Source organism: Lutjanus erythropterus, chromosome 3, assembly GCF_056507025.1.
Source record: "Lutjanus erythropterus isolate fLutEry1 chromosome 3, fLutEry1.hap2, whole genome shotgun sequence".
In the NCBI taxonomy this organism is placed as follows: Eukaryota; Metazoa; Chordata; class Actinopteri; order Lutjaniformes; family Lutjanidae; genus Lutjanus; species Lutjanus erythropterus.
Window position 1 is genome coordinate 11,565,310 of NC_139319.1, and position 23,023 is coordinate 11,588,332.

Consider the following 23,023-nt stretch of genomic DNA (forward strand, 5'->3'; position numbering starts at 1 on the left):
GGTCTGCTTCTTTGACTGGGTGCCACATTAAAATAAAAAGGACATTAGTTACAGTATGCTTTAAAGACCTCCAGTTTTTTCGTTATCTCATTTATTATTGAAAACGATAATCAATCAACACTGCAGGGAGAACTAACCTATACCTGTGATACTAATGAGATTTGTAGAATTATGACTATGCAAAGAATATTTCTGACCATTTATATTATAAATAGCCAAAACTCAATTACCAACCAAAACTAGGTTAACTTTAACTAACTGAAGTAAAAATAATTTAGAATAAAACAAAAAGAAACTAACCAAAATTATATTGTGTTTTTCCAAAACCAGTAAAATTAAATTATACAGGAAATGTCTTTAATTTTTTATTTTGTCAAATTTGTCAATATATGTATCACAAGGAGACACTGGTGCCGTAACTGCCTTCACAAAGAGTTGTGTTTGTATTGTAATACCTGTTCTTAAATCTTTAAATCTTTCCTCTCACAAATATTAAATTATATTTTTAATATTTATAAAAAATTAAATAATTTTATGATTAAAAAAACTATAATAAATCTGTTTCCGACATAATTAGTGTATTCCTGCACACTAATAGATGCCGTGCTAATTTAATGGAACAACTTATATCACCATAACATAATGTTGTCAGCAGCCGTGTACTGTAGTTAATAAATGCACCATATTATTATACACAGTATGTACGACACAAAAACAAATGCAAACACAATATTCTTTCCTATGGGCACTTTAATTCCATTTGGCATTACAAATATAAACAAGACAATGGAAAACAAATAATTTAACAGGATTGTGTAGAAAATGGACCAAATTCAGGATAACAAGTAATGAAAACTGTGCTTGAAGACAAACAAATGTTGACTAAGGCTTTCTAAAAGGAGCACAGTGCATTTTTTACAACATACACCTCAACTGTTGAACTACATTTTGCATCTTTTTTTGGAGGACAGACAAATTGTTTTACTAAAATACAACTTGTTAGTAGTTTTTTGTTTTTTTTACAGATTAAGAGCACAATGGAAAGGAGTGAAGGTGATTCTGCAGCTCTGCATCAGATGTTGTTACCTTTTCAGTGAGGACTGATGCACCCGCTGAGTTTATTTTCAGCATATTTAGTCATTTACTCCAATTCTGCAACAAATTCTAAGATGTTTGCACATAATCACAGCAGATTGTAAGTCGAAATGTCAAGAGGCGGCATACACAACACACCCAAACACACACACACACACACACACACACACACACACACACACACACACACACACACACACACACACACACACACACACAGCAGATTGTAAGTCAACATGTCAAGTGGCTTTTGTTTGGTACCTTAACTGATCACAACACACTCACATTTGTCTTGCACACACCAACACACTGTGTGGTTTCGTAAAACCAATTAAGCAGACGTTATCAGCATACTTTAATAAACATGTGTGTGTTAATTTAAAGGGACAGTTTGGGTTTTTTGAAGTGGGGTTACAGAGAGGTACTATCCATAGTCACTGTATTATCTACAGGAGAAGCAGCAGGCGTACCAGTGTAGGAAGCTCAGCAATGTACTGGTGAAACTGTATTTTAACCACCTAAAAAAATCAGCATGATTTCAACTGTACAATAAATTTATAAATATTTAGAATATTTCCACCGCTTTACCGTGTTGTCAGACAGCCTTTTCTGGCAGGTAACTGAAGCAGTTTTTAGCTCTCTCAAAGCCACCAGACTCCATTGACAAAAACAGTAATTTTATTTACAGAACACAGGAGTTTCTGGTCTACTGCTTCCTTGATCAGATAGTTAGTTTGTCTTATTGTGTGAGTAACACTGAACAATTCGGTGAATCCAAACAAACCCTTTAAAACACTAAACTCACACAATGACACAAACAAATAAAACATCAAGGCAGCAGTAGACCAGCATCTACTGTGTTCAGCAAGTTAAAATGACTGCTTTTTCCAATGGAGTCTGGTTGCTTTGAAGAGCACATATAAAACAGGGATTTCCCATTGGAAAAGGCTGTCTGATGTCAAGGTTAAGTAGTTAAAATATTCTAAATATATAAATTTAGCTGGCTAAAATATGTTTTGCTGCCGACCCTGTCCATAGCAGTACATTGCTTAGCTTCTTACCTCATACAATCCCATTAAAAAATCCCAAACTATTCCTTTAAAGTGATGACATATAACACAGACTAGTCATTGTCACATATAAGTAGAATTATTATTGAAAGAGTGCTTCGATTCAAAGTTTCTTTTGGTGATGTACTTACGTATCAGCCTGAAATAGATTTCTACATAGTGCACAGTAGCTTTTCTGGTATTTATTAGTAAAAACAGCATGCACAAAGATGCTTACTCATGCTCTAAAATACCCTGCTACCTACAGTAGGTGGTAGATTTTTCTTGTATAGTGAACAGGCAAAATGTGAGGACTCTTAAGAGCATTTAACAGGTAGCTGCAATTACCGGAACTATAAATAGAATTCCCTTTATTTCTCAGGTGACTAAGGTACTTACTTACTCAACACAGTGTCCAACCAGTACTTTTTTTTTTAGGAACAAGTGCAATTATTTTCCAGTTTTCCCACCATGTCACGACAAATCAAATGTCTAACATATGTACAATCCTAAAGTTTTATTTTTCAAATCAGCTTAGTTATAATGGAATGTGAACAAGGTTATGAGTGACTCCTCAAAGAACCAATCAGCAGCAGCCGTCTGTGAATATCAGAGATCCTCACACTTCATTCAAACCACAAATATCTCTCTCGGTTGTTTCCTCAGTGTCAGAGGTGATGCCACAGACGCACACGTGGAGAACAGTCAAACAGATGGCACGACGACAGCATGATTCAAGGATGAATGGGTGAGCGGATGAGTGCAAATCTGCCAGTCGCTCCACACTAAAGAGTGCATGTGAGAGTTCATAAATTTACACTGTACAGTTTGTGCGTTCAGGGTGAAGAGTCACTACTGCAGGTAGCGGTAGATTTTGAAGCAGTGGTTGCCAGAATCTGCAACCACAACATGTCCGTCAGAGGTGAGAGCCAGTCCCTGCGGGCCGTACAGCGGGTCTGCTGATGTGTTGATGTACGACAGGAACGAACCACTGCCATCAAACACCTGAGAGAGAAACAGACAAGGTCAGTGCTCTGATTATATTTGCATTTGAGATAAAAGCAGATGATGCTCTCTATTCCACTTTATTTGCAATTTCTATTAACAATTCACAATTCATAGTGTGGCAATGCAATGTTAATAACTCTGGTTCACTTTAGGGATGAATGCTATTGGACATTCATATTTATGTGAATATAATATATGTTATTATTCTGTATTATTCCAATAATGAAATTATAGCCAATTACTTGAGTCAATAATATGAAGCCAAATTGATTCCACTGACTTGATAAGTGCAGCCTCTACACACTCTGATACAGCAGGGGGCAGTGTGCATCTTTAGGCTTGGTTTCTGATCCCCAATCAACATAGTGAAGGCAAGTCTGCAGATAAACTTTATTTTGAGTGTTTATTAACAGATTGTGTCAAAGTATTTGATTTGAATTGTCAGGCAAAATGCTTTATATAAGCTTTATATATATATTATGTAGAAAGAATAAATGAAGAGTGAGAGCTGTGGAATATTAAATCATCCGTCTTTGCTCACTACATCTGAGCCTTTATTACCTTCAGACGTGCATAAACTACAGGTTATACATGAAATTTTTGAACATACAAAAATGTGAAATTATCAATTATCTTATTGTTATCAGCCATACAAAGCAGGTAATTATTGTATTAGCTGAAAAACAAGCCATATTGCGCATGTGTAGTTCACTTATGTCATTCTGACTGAGAGAGAATATTTCATACAAGAACTGTTGCAAAAATTGCAGTAAACAACACTAAACACTTGCAAATGTTAATATAAATACTTAAATAGAAGCTGCATTTTAATTTAGTCATTTCTGTAGAAGAAAACATCTTTTTGGGGTAAGTTTAAAGTTGGTATGTTGCCACTTCAGACTGAATGAAATACAAGCTGCTTTGAAAGAAGAAAGTTTCATCTGTCCAGTGATTTATCCAGGTAAAAATCAAAAGTTAAGTCTCACTTTTATCTAGAAAAAAACTATTTCATTTCAGGTTAGTTTTATAATTGATGAGAATAATTTCATAAATAAATCTGATTTGCAATAATAGAAGTGGTAGTTTTAAAAAGTGTTGTTTTAATTTGCTAATTATTATTATTATTATTGTTACGATTACCCTTAAAGTAATGAAAACAGATTTTCTTTTAATTTAACTAACACTTTATTATAATTTCACAGAATATTATGTCCAGAAAGACATGAAACTTGAAATATTTTTGAAAGCAACTGTACATAGTATGATAGCTTCAGTTTTCATTCCATGATACTGGTGTATCTCTCCAACCCTTGGAGGATGGCATACCTCTTGATTAAAAATCTAAATTCAAATTAAATCTGTGTGACATTAGGTCTGCAAGGTGCACAAATTGACCATAAAGACTTATGCTGAAATCCAAATACCTGAACACAGCGGGGGGTAAAAATCTACATCTGTTTGTTTGAGGGGGCACTTTATCTTTCTGACCTGTATCCTGCTGTTGCCCCAGTCTGCCACAATGATGTTTCCATTCACGTCCACTGCCACTCCTGTGGGGGCGTTAAACTGACCGTTTCCTTCGCCGTTGGAGCCAAACTTCAGCAAGAACTCTCCTTCTGTGTTGAACACCTACAGTTTGGTTTTCAGAGAGGTAATAGCATGAAGACAATAATATATAGTTTTGTTAATAAAATTTGATTTTCAGACACGTAGAGAGGAAAAACCACTAACCACTACTTGAAAGAAAAAGAATATATTCTGACACTGCACTTACCTTGACTGAGTGGTTGTGGAAATCTGTCACGATGATTTCATTGTTGTTGTTGACAGCAGCAAAGTGAGGACCTGAATAAATAAGACACACATCAACAAGGTCAACAAGACATGAGCTATTTGTCAAAATCAGACAGAACAGTTCAGTTAGAAAACAACTTCATGGAAGGTGTTTTTGAAGGACATGCAAGTTCATAAGTAGACAAATGCATTTAATGGCAAAGAAAAAGACAAAAAATGAAGATTGTAATATAATATTCAAACTATAATCAGTGGTACTACATGCTGAGTTGAGTTCATCTATGAGATGACCATTTAATTCATTTAAAAAAGTATAATTTGTCAAACTGATATGATAAAATATGGGTCTACTGGAACTATCTCATCTATTATTTTGAAAAAAAAAACCTCTGCGGTCAAAGGATTATGGGATCTTTATGGTTCCATTCGTCTTCATTCCACATGCAGGTGTGAGCTGGTTGGAGAGAGGCTGTAGGGGGGCAGTGCACGTATTACCATTGAGTGTACCTGCAAACTGCCTGTCACCGTTGCCGCGGTTACCGAACTTGGTGACCAGCTTGCCGTTGAGCTGAAAGATGAAGACGCAGCAGGACTTGTTGTCGACCACGATGATGTGGCCGTTCCTGTCCACGGACACGCCTTTGGGGCCCATCAGCTTCCCTGAGCCAATCTTGTTCTGGAGGAGAGTGAGACGACAGACAGAGTTAGATATCGGACCAAATGACGCTGCATAATATTACATGTATACACACTGAGAAAAGCAGTTTTTTGAAGCTAACTATTTGCAAGAAGGACTTAAAATGCTGAGTGGTGAATAATGACAATTGGACCAGTGTAGTAAGGAAGTAATACATGATGGTAAGTTTCTATTTAGGGCTTTATAAATGAATAAAAAAACAATTTAAGCATGAGTCTGCCATGCTGGAGAGAGTGCTAAAGATACTAGGGTGTGATATCCAATCTATAAGCATAATTTTAATTTTATAACAGTATGTGTGAATAAGAGACATCTGTTCAAATTGTTGTTAATAGCTTGTAAAAAAAAAGATATAATAGGGAAATGAAGCAAAGGGGATCCCTCTACCCAGAAGCAATGGAGAGAGATACTAGAGGAAATTTACATAATGGAAAAACAGACTCATCGTTTGAGATTACAAGAAACACAGCTGGAAGAAAAGTGGACACGTACATGGACAAAACAGCCACGAAGACTACAGAAGGGAGAGCTGATTTAGTTGATGAACTTGGACGAATTAAAATGAAACTACCAAGCACACGCTATTGTTTGGAATCAGTCCATCTGTCCAAATGTTGAAACAATCAACAAAAACTTAAGTGAAAAGCTGCACTTTCTTTTCTAATTCAGCATCAGCTCTGAAACAGACAGAAATAGAAGAGGGAAGTGAAAATCAGCACGCGTGCTTCTCTTAACCCTCCAGAAATGTGCAAATGAGGAGTGAAAATTGTAAATGACCAGGGTGGGGCACCCAGTCCACCTGTGCTGCTGCTTGAATCACTAAAAGAGTCACACTTAAATGAGTTTACAATTAATAAGGTTGCTTTTAAAAATACAGTGGTTGTATGGGGCAATATGCAATTTAATAACAATATTTACTGTTGCAGGCTACATGGTAATATACCTGCTATTATTGATCTTGGTGAAAACTGCATCATAGTTATATTACTTCATCTTATAGACAGTCGAAGTATAGAATAAAGGTAAGAATAAGTTAAAGCTCGACTTACCTTAAACTTGCCTTCACTTGAAAAGATGCTGACCCATTTGTTGTCATAGTCGGCAATGATGATGTCACCATTTGGGTGGACGGCCACGCCGGTCGGCCGCTGCAGCTGACCTGGAGTCCTGCCCCGAACGCCAAAACGGCTTTTGAACTGACCGTCGTTCGAGAAAATCTGCAGCACAGAGAACAAAAAAAAAAAAAAAACTCTTTTAATCAACAAATGTCAAATACATTGTGCAAAGTGCAGAGGCAGCGTTGTTCAAGGTAACTGAACAGTGATAAGTTACAGAGCTCCACAAATGACTTCTTGCTATTTCTGTGTGCTGAGTGGACAGGAAGCTCTTTTTACCTGGACACACTGGTTGTTGCTGTCTGCTATCAGCACCTTTCCCAGAGAGGAGGCAGCCACTCCCTGCAGATTAGTGAACTCCCCTTTGTTTCTGCCCTTTGTGCCTGGAAAACATGAAATACAGCCGAATACATATTGGTATAGTGATGATGTGGCTAGTTGGTTTTAGAACGTGTTAATCGTGTTTGTTCAAGTTAATGTCACTGTAAACCACTTAACATGACAAAGAAAGAGACATCCCATGTTGTCTGTCATGTTGCGATATAAAAGTCATGACGAATAATTATTTAATATCATAAATACATAGTGAAGTTTTGCAAAGCATGTCGGAGGTCATAAACATACATTAGATGTTTTGAGCACATTGGAGATTAGTGCATTGTTCTTAATGGAAATCAGTAAAGACCCCTTCATTTAAACAATGGCTCAGAGAGACATTGGCTTCTCTGAAATTAGAAAAAAAAAAATCAGGTCAATCAATTTTACAAAACTTGGTCCACCTTTTATAAGACACTAAGACACTCCATCTTTTGTTTAAATCAAGCCTCTTCTCTACACTAGGACACTAAAGTAAAGAACTAATTCTGATCAAAGAATAAAGAAGCATTATTAGACGACCTTGTTTAATACTCAGTTTTGATTGGTCAGTTATGGCATTCTAAGGCAGTTTTGATCATGTATACGATATATATGATAGCAATAATATCATTTTAAATCACTAGAATTGTTAATAAATTAATTTTGTGTCAAAATGTTTGTTTATTTTTTCTTTTTATCATGGTCATGGTCATTATTGTGAAATAAACACCTTCAGGGTGATTCAGGACCCCTTTGCTTCACATTGGATCCTGTATCACCCTGTCAGAATTTATTTCACAACAGAGACTCGTTTTCTGTACATTATCCCTTATATATGTAATATATTTACTGCGCTAAATCATCATAAATCATGATGTCAGCCACTGAATTCAAACTCCAGAGTGTATATTTTAGTTAAAACCAGCTGATCAGCTTACAGTGGACTCGCTGTTGCTCATTATTGTCAAATTATAATCTTGTGCTCGTGCAGGTTCAGTGTCCCTGCAGCCTGCAGACAACCTGCCTGAGCTTTGAGTCTGGGGAGCAGCGGCTGGGGGACAGCAAGGTGCTTCAAACATAGATTGTATACTAAATAGAGCTTCAACCTATTTAATATGTCATTTGCGGCTCCAACTTGCTATTTGGACTGCAGTACTCATTTTTGAACACTAGGTTCTTACATATCGAATCAACACACCAGGTGCTACATTGCAGTCAGTATCATTTAAGTACTGAGGTTTGATTTCTAGTCGTCCGCTTTCTTACCGATTCTGAAGATGAGGTCGTCCTCGATGGGGTTCTCTTTCCTCCTCCCTGTGCTGTACATACTGGCCGGCCTCTTGATGGCCTTCTGCTTGATGTGGCTGCTGCCTGGAGACTTGAGCCTCTTCTTCATGCCATCAGAAGTCGGCGACACGTCTATAGACTTGGTGGCCTTTATTTTAAAGGGGCTTCCTTTGATATGCTGGTCGTACAAACGCAGCGACAGATTAAAAGTCCCCTCTTTAGGAGCTGTGAACAGGTACTCATACGTGCCGTTCTTGTTGTCCAGTATCTCTCCTTCACCTTTGCTGCCGTCAGGTGAGGAGATCTCAGCAGTGATGACTGCGTTTCCCATCTTGCACAGCTCTCTGTCTTTGTCTTTAGTGGTTATGGTGATGGAGGTGGGCACGCCCACCACACAGTGCCGCAGCCCCTCACCGGTAGCCACAGTCTCAGAGGCCACGGCGTTCGTCGTCACGATGGTGCCCAGGTTGTGGATGGACTTCTTCAGGCCGTCCGTCTCCACCAGGAAGTCCAGCTGGTCGTTCTCTCCGGGCTGCAGAGGAAGCTCCTGGCTGGCGAGCTCGATGAGGCGCTCGCTCATCTGTTTCTTCACCAGCAGCACCTCAGCCTCTGTGCCGTGGCTCAGAGCCTGCTCCGTGAAGTTACAGCTGCTGTTGATGCCGTCCTGACCCTGCAGGAGGGTGTCCAGCTGGGCCTGGAGCACCTACACAGAGAAACAGCAGGGGGCAACATGGTTTATTTATGCTTAGATAGCACAGTGGTTCACAAATTTTTTAGGCTTTGCAAACCCTAAAAATAGTATATTATTTCATGCATTCATCACAGTTTGCATGTCTACAAGCTGTAAGCAGGTCAACCAAAGACAGATTTCCCTGTCTAACAGTTATTCATCAGTCAATAAATTTTTTTCTATAGCACCTTTCATACAGATTAATCATTGCTTAACAGATGACAAACTGATAATATGACAGAACAAGTGTGTACTATCATTGAGTCAAATAAAAAAGATAAAATAGATCAAAAAGACACAATAAAAGCAAAAAAAAAAAAATCAATAAAAGGGATGAAAACAAAACAACAAAATGAAATAGATTATACAACATAAATACAATAAAATAGTTGAATAAAATCAAAATCCAGGATGAAAAGGTAGGTTTTAAGTTTGCATTTAAAGATTTCTGCACCTCCAGCTGCCCTCAGATCTTCAGGCAGACTGTTCTGAATCATTATAGAGGCCAGAGGAAGTAAAATTATACAGTATCTTCTTTCATATTCCTTTATTCATCTCACATTCCCAAAGATTTATGGTTAACTCATGAGGATTTCCAAACTCCAGGTTGGGAACCACTGAGGGAGACTGCTGATCAGCATTAAAGCCCACACATAAAAGTCAACCAGCTTCACTGTGTGTAGCAGGGCAAGTGAAATATCAATGAGAAATCAATGCTGGTGTAAAAATAAAGCGTCAAGAATCATGACTTGCCACCATTAGGGGGAATGGGATGGGATCTTAGTTGCAAATATTAAAAGATTTTTGGTTTGTATTAATGACTGTGTGGATGAATCACCAGATTATACTGAAGATGGAACATTTTTTCAACCTTGAAAACATAATGGTTACAATTAAGCATTTTCCAAACCTTCTAGACTTTGTGTGAACCCTGATGTTTGCATCTGAATACCAGTTTGATAAAACAGCAGGTACTGTTGTGCTTTCACAGAGGCTGGTCTGAGATGACCTTTTCATTGTAACTCAATTGTAGCCAATTTGGTCACATATACAATGAACAACAGGAATTCGTGATACATCCTGCAGAGGTACATCATGCATTAAATCGCCATGAGTCATGCCTCAGTTATGCATTACTTAAAGGGGTAGTTCTGATTTTTTTAAATGGGGTTACACAATGTTCTTATCCACAGTCAGTGTATTAGCTACAGTAGATGGTGGTCTGCACACCCAGAGTTTGGAGAAGCAGCAGGAGTACCAGTGTAGGAAGCTTAGAAATTTTCTGCTGTGGACAGGGTCAGCAACAAAATATATTTTAGCCACCTAAAACTTAAATATCAGTTTAAGTGTACGATGTGTTTAGAAGATTTTCATTTCTCTATTTTGCCATCAGACAGTCTTTTCCAAAGGTAAACCACGATTATAAAAGACAAATATCACTCTGTCCAAACCAACCAAACTCCATGGCTGCAATCAATAATTTCACCTTGCAGAACACAGGAGTTGCTCGTCTAACTGCTGATGGCAGTTTAAGTGTACATCAGACAGCCTTTTCAAAGAAAAAAAAACAAAAAAACAGTAATTTTACCTCGCAGATCAAAATAGTTGCTGGTCTACTGCTGCATCAATTGATTAGTTTGTTAGTGTTACTGTCTGACTTTGACGTTTTAAAGGGTTGGATTGGTTTCACCAGATCGTTTGCCGCTGCCTCGATCACACAATAACACAAACAATCTAACCTATCAAGGCAGCGATAGACGAGCAACTCCTGTGTTCTGCAAGATAAAATGATCAGTTTTGCCAAAGGAGACTGGTCACTGTGGTGAGAGGGTTCTCCTGTTGGAAAAGGCTGTCTGACGGCAAAGTAAAGTGGTGGAAATATTCTCAATATAGCGTACACTTAAACTAATATTGATTTTTTTTCTCTTGTTTATTTTTTTTAAGTGGCTAAAATACATTTGCTGTAGACCCTGTCGACAGCAGCACACTGCTTAGCTTCCTCCTGCTGCTCCTCCAAACTGGGGGCGTGCCGACCTCCATCGATGGTGGGTATTACACTGACTATTATACCTCATATAATCCCACTAAAAAAATTCTACACTCTCCCTTTAAGAATATGTTGTAAAATGTTACCATTTTAGCTAATAATAAGCTAACACACGTCATATTTAGACAATGAAATCTATCAGTATGCTTTACTTTAAGTGTTCAAGTAATGCAAATTTACTTTCAAATTACTGAGTCATCACTACATCCTGATAAAAACACCAGAACAGACTCACCCCCATCTGGCCATCACACTCCTCTTCTTCTCCAACAAGAGAGGCCATTAAGCCATTTATCTTAAACTGGAGTTAATATTTCATCCAAACACCCTCTACTATCTCCCTCTTCACACTGTGAAGCTCTGAAAACTAAAACACCGTCCACACATGCTGTAAGAATAGAGATCAGGCTGCAGAGCAAGAGGCTGAAGTGTTTGCAGCATGAAGAGCGAAGCTGCACTGTGACACACCCAAATCAACCCAAAGTGTGCATACAGTACAGTGGCTCCATCTAGCTACAAGCAACAACACAGCTAAAAGTATCTGACGTTCCCTTTGGCTGCAGTGTTTTCACTGCACACCAGCCATTTCACTGTAAATCATTAACAGCCCCATGTGATGGAGCTCCCTGAGGGCACGGCAGCAGGCTCCTAACTACACTAGGTGATTGGTTGTGTGGATTGGGGTGGTGCACCACCAACTCCTCCCCAGCCCCCCCCCCCCGTTTCTGCCTGTTAATCGTCTGTCACACCAGCTGAGCCCCTGACAGTCAGATCAGCAAAAACAGCCTGATGAGTAGCCTGTGATAGGTTAAATAATGCGTTCCAAAAGTAGTTTGTAATTAGCTCAGTGTTGTGTTGATTTTAGTTGTTTCTTTCTGTATTATTTCCTTTTGTTATTCCCTACTTGCAAAATATACTGTGACATACTGTATATCCGAGCTGCATATCTTTTTTTACTCCTGTCAACACTATAGTAACATCACCTCCGCCTGCAAACTGAGTCATTTTTCATCCTTAAGTCAGTTACTTCACTTTTCACAGTTAGCTTGGTAAATATTGTGAATAGTAGACACTGTTCGTTTTGCATATAGCTGAGCATTTTGATAATCACCTCAGTCTCTTACACCACTTTTCCATACAGTCGTGCTGACTCAGTTTGTCTTGGCATTTCAGCTCGGCAGGGATTTGCATTTCCATCACAACAGAGCTATCAGCTGGAAAGTGTCTTTAACTGAAGACAAGCTAAACTTGAGTCAAACCCCATTATTCTGTTATTCAAAAGCTTTTTTATGAAACAGCAAAATCAGGAAATGTTTGGTTTTCATCAACAGTGACTTAACACAACTGAAACAGTGAAATAAAGCAGATACCTGGAAGTATAAACAGCAACACAGGAGAGAAACTAAACTTCATACCACAGAGATTCGGTTATAAGCTGAAAAAACACCGACAGCTGAACACACAGACTTTTAAAAACTCCTCTCTCTCTGCTCTCCTGCACATGAGTTCAGTGTTGCAACACATGCTTGTTTTAAAAGGGTACCATGGGGTCAGCCACAGTCAGTGAGACGTCACCACAGCCCACTTGGAGGCGGGTCGGACTCACTTTGTCCTGACCTCCGAGAAGGTCCATCTCGTGGTGTGAGATCACTGGAGCAGTGGCAACACAAGCCCAGACATTTTTGATGAGCTTTATTTTGCTTTTGTCGAGTTAGAATGAACGATGCTAGCTAACATTGCTAACAATTATCCAAGATACTGATGATTATCAAAATACTTAAAAACACTATGTACAAAACGAATGGTAAATACTATTAATGATATGATAAGATGATAAACTTAAGGATGAAAACTAACAAAGTTTGTATGTGAAGGTAACCGGACTATAATGTTGACAGGAAGTAAACAAACGTGCAGCTCATAACACGGATATACTGTACGTCACACTACATGGTACAAGTAGCAAATAATAACAAGAAAATTTGATATGGACTGCAAAGTACTTCATGCTGATTAAAAAACTCAAACAACACTTAACATTATCGTGACCACAGTCTAAAGCAAACACCAAAATGTAACACTGAAACTACACTCTGCATGGGTCAGCTACTTTGTTTCAGACTGTATTACTTTACCTTCTGCTTGAGGCCGTAGTTGACTTCCAGCTCCATCAGTAAAACGCTCTTGCGAACATTCAGAGTCTTCTGCAACTCATCAAACGTGGTATGGATGTCATCCTCAATGGAGCTCTTTTGATTGGTCAGCTGCTGCAGGATCTCTGACAGTGTCTGCAGGGCTGAGTCGATCTCTGGCAACCTGGGAGCAACAGAGGGACGAGGAGAGAGATTTTATCTGGTGAGTCAACAGTCATATGACAGAGTGATTCCATAAAGGAGGACTGTGTTTGATTCTTGCGTGTCATTATGGATGTTACTTGGCAATGATGTACATAAAGTCTGTAATGCAGCATAATGACGTCAACATAATGCTGCTGTTGTACCTCTTCTTGACAGCGTCTAGCTGGTCCTGTAACGAGGCCTTGTGTTGTTCCACTACGTCTTTCAGAGGCACAGTTGGGTGTTCTCCGTGTTCGCCACTTGTACACTCCTGACACATGGCCGTCTCACACGGCGGACAGTAAAACTCCATGACCTAAGCAACAGGAAAAAGGAGAGATTAGACTTAAATATGGGGTTGAGGTTTAGTATGAATTTTTTTGGCCACGTTTGCAGCGGGACTAATGACAATGTTGGTTTTTCTGCCACTTTGGTCCAGACTGAAATATCTTACAGTTTCCAAATCATTTAAACATATTTCCTGAAGGTATAACTAAATTTCTCTATTTCTTGCAAAATGAAACACTAAACTCAAAACTATGTTTTCTCTTCTCAAAACCGATTCATTCCACCAAAACAATACACACAGCTGTGTAATGAATATCTCTTACAGAACATCAATTTAAGTACTATGGGTCTGTGCAGAAATTGTTTCCTTTTAGGGTCACAAAATGTATTGCAATTTTATGGTACATAGTGTTGCCATATTGCAATACAATACTGTGAATATAACATGCAAATATTGCCCTGACACAATCATTGTATCAGCATGGGATGCAATGCACATTTGTTTATCCAATGACCTCTAATTGGAGTGAACTCACAACTCATCTTCCTAGAGTCATACTGTAAACTTACGGTATAATTATTTGAGTAAAAACCATGGGATTGTACTTAAAGTTTATCAGTCTGGATTCTCGTTGTTGATACATCGGCTTCAAGTTTTGAGAAGTGTGTGCATAGTTCCATTGTGTGTCATTTGTGTGTATGCAGTGTAGAAAAAAACCTTAGGTTGTAGCGTACTAATTTTGATGATCTCCTGACTTTTCTTTTAGCACCACCAGCATCTATCTTCCGGTCAAACTTTCCATTATTCCAATACTTATATTTATGACCAAACACCTGAAAAACTAACATCATTTCCATTAATGTCACAGCTTCAGCTGTACTATGTCTTAAGTGCTAATTAGAAAAAGAAAAGTGCTAATTAGCAAATGTTAGCATGCTAACACACTAAACTCAGTTGATGAAAATGGTAAACACATAGATGTATAATGCAGCTACACAGGGCACTGCCTCTCAGGCTTGTTTCCAATGTTTTCCAGTGGCCATTCACAGTATTGCAGCCCTAAAAGCATTTTCTCCATAAGGCACCATGAGAAAAGAGACATCTGTAAAACTCTTTCTATTATGAATTCTTTGTCCATATTCATATTTGTAAAACTTTCCTAGAATCTAAATCTTTTATATATATGTTATAAATATATTCCAAAACTTGCATGTTGGTCTGACTGTGAATCTTTAAAACAATCACTTTATGTCTAAGCTGTTCATTATCAAGCCTTTTTCAGATTTATTAGACAATCATTATTAATTATTAACTCTGCACACAATATGAAATGCTGAGCTGCAAGTGTCTTTAAACTATCATCCATAGAAAATGGATTATAATTCATGCTCTGCTGAAAACTTTATAAAAACAAAACAACAGATTGAAAACAAGCTGGATGTTCACATGTGGAGGCAATTTCATGTTGTGGTCTAACCAACATACATAATTTATTATTATTGTTTGCTTTCAGTTTAGTAGACAGACAAGGGTATTATGTCATATTTGTTAGTAGAAAAATATTTTGCGTGTGTGTGAGAGAGAAGAGGTGAAATGAGACGACAGAAACAGGCAGACAGACTGACAGTCAGTGTGTGTGACTCTTACGTTGCCTCCATGGTTGGGGCAGGACAGCAGTTGGCCCGTAGCCACGGTGGTGATGTTGTTGAGAGCGGCGGCCTCCTGGCTGCAGCTGTCCGGCGTCCGCTGCAGCACGTCCATCAGGTTGGTGATGAAGAAGTTATTCTGCAATGCCGCCACACCCTTCTCCGGCAGGATCGAGGTCTGGCGGCACACGGGGCACGACAATGTGAGGCTGTGGGCCGGGATGTAATTCTGCAGGCACCTGGAGGAGGAGGTGGAGGAGGAGGAGGAGAAGAGAGGGAATACTGATGCTGAGTGGGAGCATCCTGCAGAAAGATGTAACAATCTCCTCTCTGGAGAAAGGCGTAGGTGGTGTGTGTGTGTTGCATGAGAAGGCAAAGGAAAGATGAAGGACTCAGCTATACTGTATGCAAAGACTGATGATCTACAGTACATTTGCAGTTACTTCTGTGCATACAGCACATTTTTTCTTTAACCGAGAAGTCTCGAGATCCATTCTTGTTTTTTTCTGTTTATATGGCTGCCTATAAATAAAAAAGAAATCAACAAAAACATCCAACACTATAATCTACCAGTTCACAATAACTTATTTGACCTTTCAGCTGGATGAACACAAGTGAAAATCATCTTAGTTTTGATGCCATCTAGTGGTTGAAATACTTACAGCTCAAAAGTGATTCAGTAGCAGTGACAATAGCTGTACAAAACGAGTTAAATAAATATAAACTGGAAAGAAATTAAGCTTTATTTAGTAAGGGAAGATCCACTGAGACCAAGCTCTTAGAAAACAATAAAAACATTGAACATTAGCAGTCATGAAAAACATAGTGTTCTAAAGCCCTAAAACAATACAAAACACCAACCATCAATAATCAGTTGATCATTATTACAGTGTCACTATAAAATTAATTCACAAACAAATCTTTGAATGTGCTTAAGCAGACTCAGGCTTTTAACTTAATGGTCTCTTGAAACTTATTCCAGGCTCTCAGCGCACAATAATTAAAAGTAGTTTTTCCCAGTTCGGTTTTGACTTTAGGGACCTCAAGTACTAACCAATCCTCACATCTTGTCTGGTAGAGATTAGAGCGCCGTGTAATGAGGGATGTCAAGAGATTCCGTAGCTTTTGTAAGATCGCTTTAAATATAACATGCAGGAGAAAATGCTGCCTTTTCCTAGGGGCCAACCAACTGCCCGATAAAGATTAGAATGATGCATTTTAAATTGATCACTTTCAAGATATTTAATGGTTGTAGAGGGAACAGCATCATTAACTATTTTATAAGTTTCATCCTTAACTTCTTCAGTAGCTCATCAACATGCATTTTCAAGGACAGACTTACATCAGTAAACACCCCAAAATTATTATTTATATCTGTATAGTCAAGTGCAATCAAATACAACAGCTATAACCCCATAGATCCTGTCACTGTGAAGCCTATAATGTTCAGTGCTGGTGACACTATGTCTTGATGAAACTCTGTGGTAACCTTTGCAAGATGGCTCCTTTCAGAGTTTTAAATTATGCAGCTTTCAAAGCCCAGAAAGATTATATATTTCTTTTATCTTATGCACACAAGATAATAATTTACAAGTTTATAAGTTGTTATCGCGTGCAACAAGATAAAAAGTTCTTGTTCCGGGACCTCAGGGGCTTTCCTGTTCGTTTTGTTATGGGGCAACAGACCTCGGGTAAACACAGGTGTTACCGATAATACTAATTAAGGTTCTGTTCCATTCGGAGTCAGGGTGGAATGGAATGGGATCTTAAAGCTGGGGTAGGCAGTTTATTTTTGGTCTCACTGGGTAAAATATTCATAATAACCTATAAGCATAATGTAGTTCAAGTGGCCAGAGAGGAAACTGGACTTTTGCTCCTCCTCTTGGATCTATTTTCAGCCTTTAGAAAATTTAGCTTGTGATGGGAGACTTTGACCAATCATAGATCGGTAGGACACAGCTGATTGTTGAGTCTCCATCTTTCCCCAGTATCATATACTCACTTTTAATTGGTATCATTGATACCAGGGGCCAGAATTTGTTAGACTGGTCTTTGTTTTGCTCATAGATCAGTCTATTGTAAATTAGACCATTTCACACAAATAAAGGCTGACTAACTGTAAGCCAAAACTATTACAACACCGTAACCCCAGGCTGACTCACTCTTAAGACCCATGTTACCATGGTAACAATCAGTGCCATCAGCTGATCGGTAGCACCTTACAACAAAAAAGAGGAACACATGTCTGCCATTGTAATTTTTTTCTATATCAATTTTTTTTTTTTTATTGTTACACTCTTCGCTAAACTCTTTGCTGTGCTTGTAACTAATGAGTTCCTCCAAAAGACGGGAAATGGAGCTGAGCAGTTGGATGGTCACTGCCTTTTTTTTTTTTTTTTTTTTAAATCGGGGAAAAAAAGAAAATCTATTACACAACCTTTTATAACATTTCATGTCTGTGAAACCGCCTTTGCCCCCTGGGTATTAAGTGGCATCCCAGTGTAGAGCAACATTACATCACTGATGAGTGTGGTCACTCCTCTGACTACACTGAACATCATGCTGGATGTGGTCAGAAACACATTAGAGTAAAGGAGGTCAGTGCAATAATGCCTTTCTACCACTGAGGGTTTAGCATTATATTGCACTTTACAGTTTTACAATCATAAGTTCTAATGAAACATAGTTTTATGTGCTTGCTATCTGGCAGACAAATAAATACACAAAAAGAAGCAAAATGCTTTAAAATTTCAACTGTAACTTAACAACAAATGTGATCTGATCAAATCTGTTTCCTCCAACTACAAGCGTTTTTCCTCTAAATACAGAAATAAATACATTAAAAGAATAAAGAGAAAACAACTACAGTTCATTGTCTTAATAACTCTCTGGAAGCAACCAGTGCAAAGGGACAGACGGGCACAGTACACAGTTTCTCTTTTGTGTCAGAAACAAAGGCCGGTTGTCAGAGAGGATGGCACCAACACACCAAAGTCAACAGAGGAGATCTCCAGCAGCACCATCTCATGGGAAACAATGCTCAGATTTACAGTAAAAACAATACAGTATTGATCTATCTAGAATTGGTACTGTTTCTCCCACTATATAGCATCAATTTCTCACAGAAAACATCCAAATCACACATTTGAATTTCCTTTTTTTCCCAACTCCTCATTTGCACATTTAACCATCAGCACTCATAAACACACATATCTGTCCAGTATACACAATTTACAGGGTTAAAACATAGAAAGACTACATAAAAACATCATGGTAAGTCCACTCACCTCTCACAGAAGGTGTGCAGGCAGGGCAGGACTTTGGGGTTTTCGTAGCGGTCCAGACATATGCTGCAGATCAAGAACTGCTTGTCAATCTGGCGGACGACGGGGCTGGGAATAGTGGAGCCTTCACTGGCCATCCTAAAACTCTGACATAGGAGTCCCTCTTCCTCTTACCCTGCACCCTGCAGAGAGAAACAGAGGGAGGATGAGACGAGCGATGGCAGAGCAAAGAGACACAGTGATGATGACCTGTGGAGGAGATCTGTGGGGTTTAAAGATCAAAGTTTAAAGGGAAATGCCCGCTTTCCTTACAGGAAATGCCAAACGCACAAACAGGCACAGCAATGAGCGCCTGTGGCTAAAGACCCACAACCATCAAGACAGAAATAGAAATAGTGACAGTAAACATCCCTTCAATTATCAGGTCACCAAGATATGAACTGCTAGATTTCTTCAGTCAGTGTCAGTGGAAGAGACATGTGATTACTTTTTCTTTCATCGAGTCGATGCATCTAACAGCCTGGGAACAGATACAGCAACTGAGAGGTTGTGAAGAGGATCAGGGTTGTCATGGATGCAACTTAGAAACCTCTAGGTCTAATTCTACAATTCTAATTCTACACTGAGGAGGTAGATGTACAACTATATTTCCCTTGACCTTTGGAGCAGTTGACAAAATAATTTCAACTCAAGGTCTTTTTAGTGTCTGTTCTGGAGCTTTTTATGTAGCCGTTCATTTTTGCTGAGCATTATTAGTATTTTTTATAGGGCAGGGCTCTGATTAAGTCCTTCGGGATTCCTTCCTCTCCTGCACTGCAGCTACTGTCCTTTCTATTTGTTGTATATTTTAAACTCTAAACTGAACTAATTTTCGTTGAAAAGTAGATGTTTATACTTCCAGTCCTCTGAGAAAGTTAAGGATTTATAGTCAGTGTTGTAAAACTTTTTGGCTCATGATCCCCAAAGTGATGTCTACTTTTATGTCACCTTTGATGTATTAAGAGAGCTTGGACACCGTGCTGCTGCTCATCCCTGCTAACAATGAAACAATGACCACTGAGACAGTAAAACTGTTGACAGGACACGTCCAACTGCAAAGAAGGTCAGTTATTACTCTTACTGTTATGAACTTTTAATCCATGGATGTTTTAGATTTGTAAATTTTTCCCAGAGCCTCGAAAGCTGATTTTTATTGGTGTGACATCATCCCTCTGTAAAGTCTTTGACAATAAAGAGCACCACAATGTAAACTTTTAAAACTAATTTGTACCTACCTAAATAAGAATTTTAAATAATGCTGCCTGTGTGAGAGCGTCATGGCGTTCTCATGACTGGTTGTGTAATACGCACAATATGAGCAGTTTGTGGTTCTGATTTACTACAGTGAGTGTTGCTTTGTTTATGTAGACAACATATTGTCACAGTAGACAACATAATATTGAATTATCAATGGGCTGAATGCTCCTCCTGTCTAGAAGGGAAACCTTGATTTGTGAAAGTCTTGCAAGATTTCTATGCGTTGTTTTTTCATTGTGCATGTTGTCCAAACTAATTATGTTTTCGAAGGGGACAGTGCTGAGGTTAAGATCTACTTATGTCAAAGGACAAAAACACTTGATTATGGAAAGATCATGGTTTGGGTTACAATGATCACTCTTCCAAGATCTTTTGCAGCTTTGGGGTTCTCTTATAGACATGATATGTGCAGCGGGATGCACAACATGGACGCTACAAAACTTTTTTTGGTTTATGCATTCGCAAATTACTGGATGTCATCTTTGTCTGGTATCCTTTTCCTATGTCCACGAGCAATTCAACCAAACCGAAGCCTGGAGTACCAACCAGGCAAAGCAGGGAACTGCCCCAGGGTACCAGACTCCCTGTGGCACCAAAAGCCCCAGAGCCATCCAGTTTGTTTTTGATATCTCATTTAATTGCACCTCTGTTACAACTTCGCTCATTTATACCCTGAGGACAGAAACAGGTCATTTCATTTGCAAAGTTTTTAGTAGGGATTCACTGATATGATCCAGTACAGCCTGTACTGACCTTATTAAAAGGTGCTGTGAGTGATTCTGGAGAAAGAAAGTTGCTTGTTGAGTCTCATTCCCAGGTCTTTCGTTTTTTGGAATTGTTTTGGCCTAAAATACCCGATTTCATAGCAGCTTTTAAAAAAAATTGCAATTCATGTTGCAATGCTTTTAGGCATTGTTTGCAATAAAACTGAGGGACAAAGTGAAAATTTAAAAGAAAAGTTTCATTTTTTGGTATAATTACTTAAATTTCAAAGGCAACTTGTTCCAGGGAGAATAAAACCACGCCCTGTTCTGAATGTTCTCAGTAACCTTACCAAAAGGCCTCAGGATTACAAAAGATTCTAACAAAATCTGCTTTATTTGTAAATTAAGAAGTGCATGAATGCCAAAAGCAATGCCAAACCCTGTGTTATTTTCAGTACCCATAACAAAATAAATTAAAAAAACTTGTTGGAACACGCAGGAAGCTACAACGATTGGTCAAATTTGTGGAAAAGTTGGAGCGTTTGTACAAAGTTGCAGGGTTGTGCACAATTCTGCTTTATATACTGAAGCTCTGGGTTGGCCAGGTAGAATCTGAGTCAACTTTTTTGGTCACTTACACTATCGTACACAGTACAACGTAGAGTAAAATTTAATCTCTGCGTTTTAACTCATCTTAAAGAGCAAACTGGAGTTCAGTATTTTGCCCAAGGACACTTTGACATGTAGACTGGGGGAGCTGATTGATGGACAACATCTTTCGGTTGGTGGCACGAAACAAGCCACTAATCTAAAGTGTCTGTATCTGACGACCTGGGAATGAGACTCAAAAATCAGCTATCTTTCTCCAGAGAGTTTCTGTTGTCATATACACTCATTCAGTCATGACTGGCCGCTACAGCGATTAAAAACTCACTTAAAAATGTATGTCAGTGAGATACACAGACATCAAATGTGGGGAAAAGACTGAGACGCGGTTAGAGGCCAAAAGAGGCAAAACTATCCTACATGATTAGAAAAAAAGTCTGAGAGAATAAACATAGAAACATAGAAGAATTCATCTTGCATGTTGGGAACCACCACAGCAGAGCAGAGTCTGAATCTGAGCTGATGGCTGCCTGTTTTTTCATAAAAAGCACTTCGAGTGATAAATATTTGATTATAAAAGCAAGGAACTCCGTGTTCAGCACTCAGTGAGAGACAGAACACTGAACCTATAAAAATAAACACTTTGATACCCAATCCACCATATTCACACTGATTCTAATTGTGAAGAAGTCTAACTTGCTCTCCACTTTTATCCGAAGCATCCTCTTACTGCATCCTTTATTTCAATGTCCGACATTTCTGTAACGTTATCTGGCAGCTAACTTAGACACAGAAAGTGTGTCAGGGCTTTTATTGTCTCTTCACACTGAAGACAGGCCCAGAAACAGGCCACCTCTGCTGCTGAGAGGAAACCCTCTGGGACTGAACTTCTTTCTATGGTGCATGCTCTCTTTCTCCTCTTCTCTCTATTTTCTCCTAATCTTTCTCTCTCTTACACAAGCCCGCTCCCCTCTTTATTTTCTCTGAAAGCACATCCTGTGACTACAATGTGCTGATCTGGTAAGCCTGAAGATGGAGAGCGGTGGACAGAATTACTGTCATAATGAAGCTGTCATGCTGTAAGCAGGTTATTATTATTACCATAATTTCCAGTGTGTTACAAGGCTGGTGTGTAATGTGTTTGCTGTCAGCGGTTAAAGGGACAGTCCGGATTTTTTAAAGTGGGGTTATATGAGGTACTTATCCAAAGTCAGTGTATTACCTACAGTAGATGAAGGTCAGCAAGTGTACGCTATAATTAGAGTATTTTCGCTGCTTTACCTTGCCGTGAGACAAGCTTTTCTGACAGGAAACTGAAGCAGAGAGTGACAGAACTACTCATCCCATAAACCACTGGAAATCATATGGCTTCCTCTTAAATTCAACCTGTGTCACTGAGAAAAGTTTTATACTGTATGTCCAGAAGTACAGAGTACAGCAGTCCAGATAGCCAGTTGGAGTCATAGACAGTATATTAAATAGGTTGAAATCATATTTAAGTTGTTTCCCTCTGCAACATGCAACATTATAATTTGACAGTAACGCGCAACAACAAATCCAACACTGTAAGTTGATCAGCTGTTTATAACTGTCAGTTGTCTGTCAGTGTAACGCTGAATCTGTTATCTAGAAAACAAAAGCAAACTGCTCTGAAAATACACTCTGGAGTTAAGTGACTGTCTG

General features: G+C 38.7%; 1 protein-coding gene across 3 annotated transcripts in view; it reads right to left on the reverse strand.

Moving 5' to 3' along the window:
- Window positions 1-2,328: 2,328 nt before the first annotated feature.
- LOC146329731 (tripartite motif-containing protein 2) overlaps window positions 2,329-23,023 on the reverse strand; it is a 43,692-nt gene continuing 22,997 nt past the window's right edge. For 2 of the 3 annotated variants that reach the window (XM_084715008.1, XM_084715007.1), the window contains exons 2-12: window positions 18,738-18,916; window positions 15,452-15,689; window positions 13,680-13,831; window positions 13,315-13,495; window positions 8,382-9,105; window positions 7,038-7,141; window positions 6,693-6,860; window positions 5,442-5,622; window positions 4,927-4,997; window positions 4,641-4,781; window positions 2,329-3,149 (exon numbers count right to left, since the gene is read on the reverse strand). In XM_084715008.1, coding sequence (XP_084571134.1) covers window positions 2,997-3,149; window positions 4,641-4,781; window positions 4,927-4,997; window positions 5,442-5,622; window positions 6,693-6,860; window positions 7,038-7,141; window positions 8,382-9,105; window positions 13,315-13,495; window positions 13,680-13,831; window positions 15,452-15,689; window positions 18,738-18,871 — 2,247 coding nt within the window. In that variant the 5' untranslated portion in view covers window positions 18,872-18,916 and the 3' untranslated portion in view covers window positions 2,329-2,996. The remainder of the gene's footprint in view (window positions 3,150-4,640; window positions 4,782-4,926; window positions 4,998-5,441; window positions 5,623-6,692; window positions 6,861-7,037; window positions 7,142-8,381; window positions 9,106-13,314; window positions 13,496-13,679; window positions 13,832-15,451; window positions 15,690-18,737; window positions 18,917-23,023) is intronic. The other variant, XM_084715009.1, reaches the window with a different exon arrangement.